This window comes from Brachypodium distachyon, chromosome 3 (genome assembly GCF_000005505.3).
Source record: "Brachypodium distachyon strain Bd21 chromosome 3, Brachypodium_distachyon_v3.0, whole genome shotgun sequence".
NCBI lineage: Eukaryota > Viridiplantae > Streptophyta > Magnoliopsida > Poales > Poaceae > Brachypodium > Brachypodium distachyon.
Genome location: NC_016133.3, coordinates 29,637,134 through 29,648,507, shown reverse-complemented (window position 1 = coordinate 29,648,507; position 11,374 = coordinate 29,637,134). Strand labels below are relative to the sequence as shown.

The 11,374-nt window shown below is 43.8% G+C and overlaps 3 protein-coding genes and 1 long non-coding RNA gene across 7 annotated transcripts; 2 read left to right on the top strand and 2 right to left on the bottom strand.

Annotated features, from left to right (window-relative positions):
• Positions 1-667: 667 nt before the first annotated feature.
• LOC100835956 (WD repeat-containing protein 91 homolog) lies at positions 668-7,909 on the bottom strand. Of its 3 annotated transcripts, XR_002965067.1 has the most exons (17): positions 6,737-6,885; positions 5,731-6,136; positions 5,522-5,644; positions 5,208-5,349; positions 4,688-4,899; positions 4,296-4,354; positions 4,124-4,218; positions 3,947-4,049; positions 3,742-3,836; positions 3,611-3,673; positions 3,291-3,366; positions 3,089-3,197; positions 2,805-2,917; positions 2,485-2,543; positions 2,023-2,113; positions 1,465-1,573; positions 1,368-1,382 (listed from the first exon to the last, which is right to left on the bottom strand). XR_002965067.1 is itself a non-coding variant. In XM_024461697.1 (16 exons), exons 2-16 carry the CDS (start codon positions 6,119-6,121, stop codon positions 1,248-1,250), a joined length of 1,884 nt encoding a protein of 627 aa, XP_024317465.1. In that variant the 5' UTR covers positions 6,122-6,136; positions 7,770-7,909; the 3' UTR covers positions 668-1,247. The 3 variants fall into 3 exon arrangements, 2 of the variants coding, with proteins under 2 accessions (XP_024317465.1, XP_003574046.2); XM_024461697.1 differs by lacking the exons at positions 2,023-2,113; positions 6,737-6,885 and adding an exon at positions 7,770-7,909 and having other exon boundaries at positions 668-1,382; XM_003573998.4 differs by lacking the exon at positions 2,023-2,113 and having other exon boundaries at positions 685-1,382.
• Positions 6,970-7,581, top strand: LOC104583669. The gene has a single exon (XM_010236505.3). The coding sequence runs from the start codon at positions 7,075-7,077 to the stop codon at positions 7,393-7,395; it is 321 nt and encodes a 106-aa protein (XP_010234807.1). The 5' UTR covers positions 6,970-7,074; the 3' UTR covers positions 7,396-7,581.
• Positions 7,675-10,454, bottom strand: LOC100846824. Of its 2 annotated transcripts, XM_010236506.3 has the most exons (5): positions 10,034-10,454; positions 9,888-9,921; positions 9,669-9,772; positions 8,777-9,093; positions 7,675-8,687 (listed from the first exon to the last, which is right to left on the bottom strand). In XM_010236506.3, exons 1-5 carry the CDS (start codon positions 10,069-10,071, stop codon positions 7,798-7,800), a joined length of 1,383 nt encoding a protein of 460 aa, XP_010234808.1. In that variant the 5' UTR covers positions 10,072-10,454; the 3' UTR covers positions 7,675-7,797. The 2 variants fall into 2 exon arrangements, with proteins under 2 accessions (XP_010234808.1, XP_024317466.1); XM_024461698.1 differs by lacking the exons at positions 9,669-9,772; positions 9,888-9,921; positions 10,034-10,454 and adding an exon at positions 9,187-9,292 and having other exon boundaries at positions 8,777-9,056.
• Positions 8,914-9,488, top strand: LOC112271744. The gene is made up of 2 exons (XR_002965068.1): positions 8,914-9,056; positions 9,187-9,488. It is a non-coding gene; the product is annotated as an uncharacterized LOC112271744 (long non-coding RNA).
• Positions 10,455-11,374: the final 920 nt, after the last annotated feature.

Genomic DNA, 11,374 nt, shown 5'->3' with positions numbered 1-11,374 from the left:
CCACAGAAGAACCGCTAGTCGAACCACATAATGTGCCTGCCTGATTGGACATCATCTAGAAACATGCCGTGCAAACAAAAAACAATCAATTTTGACAATCTGGAAGGTAGGCTCCTTTTTAAAAGGAGACCAGCTGAGAGGAAGGGCGAGCCGAGATATAATTTCTAGTTGGCAGCTCAACCTTCTCCAACACATCTTAATGTCTGAAACTGTGCTACTTCAGAATAGAAAAATAATCTAGCTTTCCCCCCTTAATGTGTGTGCAAATAGCGAACATTATTTCTGGATTCAGCTGAAACTTCTATTCTTAAAGACAAGCTTTATATGGACAACTGATGTGGATGCCCTATAAATCGCATAAATGGATGTCATGGGCTTATGGTAGGCCCTCTTCATGAGCAGAGAGGATATATCAAGAGTTTTTTACTTCTTGAAAACCCAGCTGTATTAGGTTTTGCCATACCGATAACCCACAGTGGTTGGTTGATCCAGAGTACATCGCCAGTTAGAGATTTAGATAAATTTAATGTATTTGTAGGACAAACAGTTTCGATCCAAGCAAGTCAAAAGGCAATGAATACATACAATGAACAGAGGCCAGAGTCCATATCCTGGTTATCCAATCCTCCGATTTCTGTAGTCAGGAGATGAAGATGGCAGAAACGAATGAGGAATAGACTGGAGTTCCATTGATACAACATTTGATACTCCTTCCAACCGGTATTACTTGTCTCAAATTTGCCCCAAATACGGATGTATCTATGTGTAAAAAACGTCTAGATACATATAATATTTCGACAAGTAATTCCGGCCACAACATTTTTTGTTCCACAAACGGCAATGCATCATTTTCTGAGGTGAAAAAGCCAGCAAGACATCATAAAATCAGCAAGGCATTGATCCCCATTTGCCTCTCTGATGACAACGGTGCAAATCTGCTGTAGAAGTTGTACCACCTACCACGTAAAAAGATCACATAACTTTTGACCCGTTTTAACACCAATAAAGTTAGCGTGGACTCACCAAGTCTACAGAGCCAGCTACAAGCACAAAGACAGGCCATTTTTTCCACATGTAAAAGTATCTGTCTGGGCAAAATTGCCAGGAATAGCATGCACTAGGGATTGGCCATGTATGGAACTGATTTATCTCTTGGATGTCACCTGGTGGCACTCCACGGAACAGCACTTCTGGTTGCATTGAGCAATGAGCAAAATCTCAAGGGCAACCTTTCATTGTAGATAGTATCATATAATGGATGTGACCCGGACAGAGTGATCTGCCGAACCGGTAACGTAGATTGGCAGCGTGGGGTGCCAGTCCACGCTTGTTATAGATGCACTGTGAGGAAGTGTCCTTAACCCACGTTCATGTCCTTGGACCTGAAAGGAAATATTAGACTGCCCTGTTGGTATCTACTTCAGCAAAGCAAACTTAACTTGCAGCCTAGACAACGGTAGGAACCTGGTAAATTGGGGCCCGGACCAAACCCGAGGTAACAAGGAGCCTCTTGCCATCAGAATCCAGTGCTACCTCATGCATGCGCGTGTTAAAGCTCACTGGGTTGCAAAACCTGGTCAAAGAAACCACATTAGGCCTTGTTTGGTGTTAGTGTATTTTTTAGTCACTAGTGTCTTGATATTTGACGGGTTTGGGTGTTCACCCAAAACTCTCAAAAACCCAAAACACTAGTATGAGAAGTGTTTTAATTTGGTACAAAAATGGAGTGTTTTGTGGGGGAAAACTAGGGATAATCCCCTCTAAACCCTTGCTACCAAACAACCATTTGGGGTCTCTAGTGTTTTTCAATTTGGAGTGGATAATACCCTAGAAAACACCCAAAAAACTCTAATACCAAACAAGGCACCATATATCATGCAGTTCTGGCAAAAATACAGAGTGCAACCAGGTGGCACTGAGTAGTCTAGTACTAGATCGTGCGGACATAAATTCTAGCCGGACTGCTCAAATGCAGCTCAATCCTGAACAAGGTTTCTTTCGGATTTTCATCAAGAAATCTACCATAAAATAGATATGACCAGATATCAGAGGGCTCTGCGTTCACAGATCCGATACAGGAAGGGCTTCAGAGGAATACTGGTGCTTGTTAACCCTGTGGATTAGAAAATAGTTTGCTGTGTGAAGTCCGTGACCATGCAGAGGAATACAATAGCATATAGTAGGAAACCATTAAGTTGCCTGAAATTAAATAGTTGAAAACTAAAATGGAACCATACATACTCGCACATATTATCAAACTAGTGCCTCTTTGGATCAGCTGCATGATTATTTTACGTACTGTAACAGTGGATATGGAAGGTATACAGGTTTATATATTAACACTTATCTACTTTCCGTTACTGCAATAAGTGGTAGTGAAGATATATGCGAAATAAAATGGATGTCGAAGTAGATTTTTATCAAACCAACACTAGCTACTAGCTGCAGTTCACTATTGATTCACCAAATGTCAAATACTCTTACCTACTGCAATCTCTTGACCAAAGAATCTGGCCTTGATTGTGCAAGCTCCACTCAAATATCTAAGGATCATACAGTCAACATTAGATACAATACAACCATGCAAACTAGCCAAACATTACGGAATACATATTTGCATAATAAAATGAATCCATACACTATTTTGGTTAAAGCTGATTAAGCTTTGGAATTAGAAGATTGTATAACACAGGTTCCAAGACTATATGAATATATGGTGCATACTATACTATATCATGGTTTTATAATACTTCTCTATACATCAACGCAGTTACTTGCATGTAGGCACTAAAGGGGCTATATACCTTCCCATCGGAGCCTAAACTGAAGATGCTAGTTTCAGCTGGCCCAAAAAGAACTGAGCTGACAGGGGAATCATGGGCAGGCCATCCAGTGATTTGAAGACCAGCAGACATGTCTATGTGCAGTCAAGGGAGTACAATGGGCTCCAACAAACATAAAACACAAGAAAAATCCAGTGCAAGCAATTCAACAAAGTTCCGGTTGTCCTCAAGCATTAAGTGATACCAAATACCAAGTCAAAGGCAGATAATAAACATCATATAGGAATGTTAAACCAAAAGGATACCAAACATGTGAATCATTCCGTCTGTTGCAGAGGCTGCCAAGATCTTTCCATTGTGATTGAAGCAAAGAGAAGTAATAGCAGGTGGATCCTCACCAAGAGGGAGTACTGTCTTCATAACAGAAGAAAAGGATATACATCGGAAAGGTTATTGGCTAAAGTCTTCACATAAATTGAAGACAACGGAATAAACAAAAGTCGGTACCAGAGGCTTCCATGTTTTCATATGCCATACTGTCAAGGAAGCAAATCCCGTTCTGTCAAATATAGTTGATCCATGCCTGAAAAGTTATTTAATACTGGAAATAAGACAATTGAATGTAAGTACACTAATAATGCAACAGTATTTGACAACTGCTATGCTGCAAGTATTATTCATATAGTTCCAAATGATATGCGAAAAGATAACAGAATTAAAGCTGCTGTCTTTAAGAAAAATAAAATAACAGGATCCCTTTTATATAGGAGAAAGAAGCTGCCAATTTGGCCATGGATTTCTTAAGAAGCATGAGACCCAAAACTAACCGTCTTGATGCAGCTGCAGAGACAAACACGGGGTCTACAGGGCTACACTTCAAATCAAGCACACTGCGAGAAAATGAAAAGCTTTGTCAGCATATATGTCAGTTGTGATTCCAAATGTAATAAACCTATACCTGGGAAAGTCTTTTGATGTACTGAGGTCACAAACAACTCTTTTCGCGTCAGCATTCCAAGCTTTAATGCCTCCATTAGCTGTGCCTATGAGCAGCTATTGTCAAGAGAAATGGGTGATAAAATAAAAGTCTTAAGTGTGTTTTTCAAATGTGAAATGATGTTAAGAAACTAATGTGGTACAATTCATGTATCCAATAGACATACCAAGCGGTCAGATCTGCATTCCCAAGAAAGTGTACTGACTTCTGCTCCACAGTATATAGTGGCATTTTTAGATGATGGTGTTGACGAGTCGTATGTCCAGATTCTTATTCCGAGATAAAACAAAGGCGTCAAAATCAAGAATCTTCGTTAGGCCAACAACCAGAATTAAGCAATTACCTCACTGTGCCATCAGTTGAAGAACTAGCAATATTTGATCCAGAAGCAGAAAATCGACAGCTACTTATTGCACTGTTGTGGCCTAAAAATGTTTCCTGTTAGCAGATTAAATTAGTCATATAGGAAACCATAAAAGGGGTAATTTTCCACATGGGACTAAACTATAGGTTACCTGAAAATCCACTTTCACTTCAGGAAAGTCTTCCTCTGTTACCAAAATCTGGTCATTATCTGCAACAAAATAAACATATTATGCTTCAATTTCCATATATAAGACCAATGTAGTATGTAAATAGGGGTGGACTGCACAGATACATTGAAGAACATCAATTATAGAAACCTATGTTCAGTAATGTAACAAAGTATATCCAAACTATGACAACATTAGAATGGATGTGGAAATATAAGGTTTCATGTTCAGTGAATGTAAGAAAGAGAGGTAGAACTAGATAATTAGTTACCTTGCATGACCGAATGGTAGCACATCATACATATGTCATGACAAAACCTGGAAGTCTAAAAAACCATATGCATGAAAAGAACTAGCTAGTAAAAAGAGCAAACCTGAGTGGCTTAGCTGAGAAGATTCACGTAATTTCCCATCTCTTGAAGAAGATTTTGCTGAACTTGATGACTGTGATTCAAGACCCAGTACAGCAGTACTTAAAGTTGAGGATTCTTCATACACTCCTGGCATATCTTGTCCCGCAAGAGAGGAGCCAGCTGTACTAGCCTTGGTCAAATTCTTCTTTCCAAAATCAATATTGTTGCCATTCCTGTATTTATCAGTTGAGACATATTTAGCGGAATTGTTTTGGGTGGAAGGCAGCGCTTGAGACTGTGTGAACCCTAGCAGTCACATTCTACTTCATGCTCCACCATCTACAGTAATAGGCCACGTAACCTAATAGCATTAGAAAGTAATGCTAGGAGTATTTAACTGGCATAGTTTTCCTAGTTCTGTCAATCTATAAATCAGTGTTAATATGCAAACAGATAACAGTTGAAGGATCCATATAATAATTGCAAAGACCATGCATTTGTAGTGATGAGTAATCTTGCAGTCCAAAGAGCGTAGCTTTACCTTCTCAACAGAGTCAGTTCAGCTTCCTTCACCTCTAACAATGCTTGTAGCTCTGATAATTTGTTGTTCAGTTGCTTTATGTCACTCTTGAGGCATTTGATGGTATTCTTTTCAGTGCTAATCTTTAAAAGAGCTGGAATTCGTGAAAAACTTAAGGATAGAACACTGTTGAAGCAAACCACAATTCATAGTTTGGCGATCGACTAGAATGAGAATAAAATTTGAACTCGGATTAGGGTTTCTCCTTGCTACAGAAGATGAAAATATGCTGCTATCTTGAGCAGTACAAGGAACAAGATATCATAAAAGGATATGAGTACCACTGAACATCCCACTCAAAAAGTTCCGAAATGAAAGAATCAAAGTGTCCGACCATTCTTTGGAGAAATACATACGGAACTGTGGATCCAAGCTTGGGTTCTTAATAAACGGTATAGCTGCATAGTATTATTGAGAATGGCAAAGCATAAGTATGATGCAGTAGACACAGGCAATTGAGCATTAAAAGGCTAAGAACACGCACCAAACCATGCTAGCCAATCTTCACGCTTTTGCATCAGATAATTGCTACTTGCACCAAAGAATTCAACTACCTTATCTTGCTTTCCAGATTTCAGAGCATTGACAACATAATACCGTAGTACTGACTGCTCCAGTTTAACAAGCGTCGCATAAAACACGGTTTCCGTTGGTGAAGTGAGACATTGCTTAAAAAAGTTAAACAGGCTTAGCAGTCTATCCAGTTGATATTTTGGTATATACACTGAGAAGACTAAATCTAGAATCTTGTCTACTTCAAAGTTCCTGCCGATCTCAGTAGACAATTCTGACTCGTAAGCTTGAAGCGTATTTGTGAAACCCCTGAACACGAGAAACTCCTTCACGAGTTCTTCTGCATACTGCATGTTCTCCATGTCTGTCCAGTGTTACTGCAAAAGTTAGAAACAACAACTAAGTGTTATAGATTTAACCATTGACCCAAAGAGAAAAAGTGTGAAACAACACTAAGCCAAGTAAAATGTTGTTTATCCTAATATGTGACAGTTGACAGGACCAACAGGTTTGAGGTCCACCTCCCCTCACCGGAACATATGAACTAAGAGCAATATGAAGCACTGTCATTCGTGCGATTTGATGTTATGAGAATATAACATCTAGTATTACGCATCTTCTAGCACTTTATAGCAGCAATTGGTCTCCATCCAGTAAATGTCGTTTATCACCACAAGCATTCGGCTTCCATACAACGCCCAAAACCAAGAGATCCTGCTTATCCATTCCAAGCCTACTAAGCTGCAGCTAGAACCCAACAAACAGCAACCTAAAAGTCTAGCGACTACTGAAACAACTAACACTCTTCACCGTTTTGGGCAATTAGACTGGCTATCACGGAAGGAGAAAAAAGCCAAAAGCGTGGGTCGGATCGACACGCGGCCCGCGAGCCGCCAGGAGTGCCAATCTGACCTACTTGATCGAAGCGGGTCCCTGCAACAGGGGGAGAGAAGGGAAGGGGGCGGTATGGTCCGTACCTGGCCGCGAAGAGGAGGCGCCGCCACCGTCGTTCGCCGCAGCAGCCTGAGAATTTTTTTACTGTATTATTTTCCGCAGCAGCCGGAGATGGGAGCGAGAGACGAGTGAGAAGGAAGGAAGAAGAGGAAGGGGGGCGAGTTGAAACGAGCCAGAATTGTTTGACCTGGGCCGCCATAGAGCTCAGCCTGACGGGCCTGGCCTGCCCCTTGTCGGCCCGTTACAACGGTAGCAATAGGCAACCCCCAGTCCGGCAGTCCCCACCGCCTGACCTCTTTGTTTCGTACCCCTCTTCCTAGAACGACGACCAAGGAGAAAAGGAAAAGGAGATTGCGGACATATGGAGGTCCCGCGTGGGCCCTGGAGGAAGCGGAAGGGCAAGGACGCCGCGGGGGCGGGCCCGGCCGTCCCGGCAGCGGACGCCGGCGACAGGAACAGGCTCCTGGCGGGGTACCTGGCGCACGAGTTCCTCGCGCGTGGCACGGTCCGGGGTGAGCGGCGCGCGGCCGGCGGGCCGGGCACGGGCTCCGAGGCGGGCCAGGAGCAGGCCTTCGTGCGGTACGAGGCCTTGGCCGCGCTGGTGCAGCACGGCGGAGCCCGCGTGCCCGGGGTGGTGAACCCCGCGCAGCTCGCCGCGTGGGCGGCGGCGACGACGAGGTGAGGAGGCGGCTAGGCCACGATGAAGACACAAGGTCTGTAGAGCTGTGTTCCAATCGATGTTTGTTTTTGTTTGTAATCTGAAGTAGGATTTAATCAAAGCTGCAACCCAGCCAAGACCTAAGCATGTCTAGAGTGAACCTTCTGTCAATTTGAAGTGAAAAATTGCAATAAATCTTCCTTTTAATTATACTTATATGACGACTTCGTGGGTTGTCCAGTCCTCTTTGGTATTTCAGCAAACGGGTAATCTGAACTGAAAACCTTGGACCTCACCAACATAGCACGACAAGCAGATAAGTTTTTTTTTTTTGAGAATCAAGCAGATATAAGTATATTTGATGGGATGGAAATCATGGAATTACATCGTGAGCATACCGTTGTGCATACAAATACCACATTTGTTCTATCCTCCCCGCTTGGTGGCAGCATGCCGTAGCCCGTACCGCTCCATGACCCTCCGTGTCGCAAGGGCTGCCGCTTCGCTTGCTTGTGCGGTGCCTGTCGCCATGATGGCTGCGAACTCCCGCTTTATCTCTTCCTGCGCACGGTTTCTCGCCTCCCTGAGTGGGTCCGGGGATGTTGCTAATGTCGCCCTCACCTGAGCCACCTCAGCTGCCGGAGTAGCAGGTTTCACAGTGGGTGGGTTGATGATCCCACTACCATCGTCTGTCGTCTTGATCTGAACATTGTTCGAGGATGGCTGCATTTGTGGCGCTGCTGTCGGAGCAGGTTGCACAGCAGGCAGGATGTTCTTGCTGTCATCGTCCGCCATCTTGTCAGCTCCCATTCTATCGGCGACGATTGGCTTGGATTGTATCTGAATGTCATTCATCGAAGGCTGTGTCTGTGCCGTTTTGGCTGGCGGGATGATCTCACTGTCACTGTGCACCGTCCTGTCAGCACCAGTTCTATCGGCGACATTTGACATCGACTGAATCTGAATGCCATTTGTGGAAGAGCTCTGCACCACTGCTGCGGGCGGGATGATCTCTCTGTCATCGTCCGCCGTCTTGTCTGCGCTTGTTTTATCGGTTGTTATTGATCTTGACTGAATCTGAATGTCATTCGTGGAAGGCTGCTTCTGCACCGCTGCTGTGGGCGGGATAATCTCACCGTCGTTGTCCGCCGTCTTGTCAGCACCTGTTTTATCGGCGTTGGTTGATCTCGACTTCATCTGAACATTATCCGTGGAAGGCTGGGCCTGCTTTTCCACTGCAGGAGCAGGTGCAAACTGGGGAGGCTGGGGAGAAGATCCGGATCGCAAGGTTGTCTCTAGCCCCTGAATCATCGGCACTGGAAACCAAAGAGAAAAATTTCCTTTGAGACATGTCAGTTGCTGCAGAAGTTATTTCTAAACCGCTAGGGAGGAGAAGAGATCTTACACATCAACATGCCGATTGGACTGTTCATCGCCTGTTTTGGCATGTCAAAGATATAGTTTGGAACCGTGGAGCCGACAAGGAACTTCAGGGCCTCATTGCTGAAGCTGTTGCAGTTGTTGCTGAGGAGGTTGCAGGTCGTCTGTGTGTAGCGCGGGCGGATCTCCTGCAAGAAGTGCTCGAAATCCTTCTCGGCAACATGTGTGACCCTGAAATCTTCTACTCGGACTGGTATTCCATATGGTGTCCTTCCAGGCCGGTCTTGCTGAATGCCTTCACCAAAGTAATATTCTTTCCCATAAACTACCACCCCTGTGTGCCTGTGATGATGGGCCCATGGATATCAAGAGTGAATTTACATAATTTAAGCATTTAAAAAAATGCACTTTGATGTTTGATCATCTGTTTCGCAGCAACATCTAATTGCATAACAACATCAGAAAAGCCTGAAGGTGCGTGGATAAATGGTACTACATGAGTTTGTACGAAAGGCCCTGTGGGAATATGGAAATCAGCAGAGCTTGTTACAGCTGCGCCTATCAATTGTAATTTCTAGATATGCCCAGAAATTTGTACTAGTTCGTAGCAGTCGACTGTAATTTCTAGTCAGGCCTAGTTCTGAAAATATGCAATGTGGCAGCCATAAGATGCGAAAACAGAGACACACAAGATAAACATGTTTTGTTGCCCTGGCTGGCGAAAATGCCTTTATGTACACTAGCTTGCTAACCAGGTAATGTGGAGAAAGACAATTGTTTGAAGGTAACATCAACGAAACAAGTTAGAAGGAAATTTGTTAATTAAGCTCGTGTGTTGATGGGTTAAACAAAAGCCTATTGTCGACGTATTTATTCCTCGATCGACACCAAAGTATCCAGGATTCATGGTTGCTCACCAGACTGCCTGAAGAGGCTTGTCGAGGGTCGTGGTGGACAGCTGCGGCGCCATCCGCTGGCTCAGATCGTAGGCATGCAGCTTCACCGGGTGCTCGTCATCAGCCTGCACCCCAAACCATCATCGATCTCAGGCTCTCAGCTCCAACATAAACATAACTGCATATATCGCTCCATGCAGGCAAAACAAGCAGCAGCTTAATTTAACAATTCCGGCCTACCTCGACCGTCTTGGCGCCTCCGAAGCAGCCGCACCTAGCAAGACCGGAGAAGCAATTTCCATCAAAGGGATCAAACAACACACGGCTAGCTATATAGCATGCCAATGGCGATCAAAAACACTTAGAAAGGACTTATGTATGCGTACCCTGGGAAAGCAAAACGACTCCCCCGTCGCTTGGCCATGTCCGCGAGCACACCGGAGTTTGTTGTCTCGAACGGATGAGGAACGAGGCAGGAGAAGGGAGAGCGGAGTAGGAGGACTGGGTCTGGAGTAAAATAAAAATTAAATAAAAGCGAGCCGGCGCCGGCGGAGTGGAGGAAAGGAGTTGGAGTCGAGGAAGCAGGCGGGGCGTGCGGAGCCGGAGAAAGCCCGGATTCTGTACCGGATAAGGACTCGATCGTACTAGTATCTCTTCTTGTTTTCCGTTCTTTCTTGCGCGGGAGATGTTCTTCTCCCTTACGTTGCGTTGCGTGGAGTGGGGAGGACTCCGTTTGATGGAGAGGAGCCAAAGCGGAATCATTAATTAATAATCAGATTAAGTATTGTTGGAGGCGAACAGGCGGCGGTTGCTTCTTCGTGTTAGTGCAGGAAGGAAGGAAGCAAGCAATCAAGCAAGCGTCTGCTTCCCGTTTCCAGCAAGCTGCTGCTGCTGGTCACGGTCAGCCACAAACGCAGATTTTTAAAGAATTCATGGGAGATTCCAGCCATTATAATATTTTCTGTAATACAGTACTCAACTAAATTCCTACGGAATCCAAACATAAATCCGTAAACTTTTTTACAATCCTATTACAAATCAAACAAGTTTAACTACCGTGCTATTTCAACCTGTGTGCTGCTGTACATGCATTTCTATCATATTTTATGCTTTAGAATCTTGCAAACGGAAACAAAACCCTCCATCAGTATCCTACAAACAGAAGCAGAACCCTCCCAAGTTTAATGCATTCCCTAATCCTGTGCGTCATCGATTCACAGGACAATCTTTTCTCTTTTGTTATCGAAGCGCATCATTGAACTGCAGTACAGCTGCAAATAGATAACCATAGATAATGCTTGAGCAAGTTCGACTTGTAATCTCAACAGACACTAGGAAATTCGCGTCAACAACCAGATTGGTTGATTGATGATGCCTCACCAACCTGCAACTTACATGGTCACATATCACATGCGCAGTAGTTTACGGATAATATGGTCCACTGTCAACTTTAATACATATACATATTTCTACTTTGCCTATGCTTAAATGTCGAAGCACAGAATTTTCAGTGATGTTTTTTTAGGAAAGGAACTCTCATGATGTCACCACAAAGTGAATGGGGGAATTATTGAGAGATACTGAAGCTTTGGTTGCAGTACAATACAAATGTAGGGAACTCGCGGGATTGAATTAAATCAGGAGACTAATTATTATCAACTGTAACTGTAAGTCGTATCTTCCTAGCTATTTGATCAATCCAAAATAACAAATCAAGCAAAGTCTAA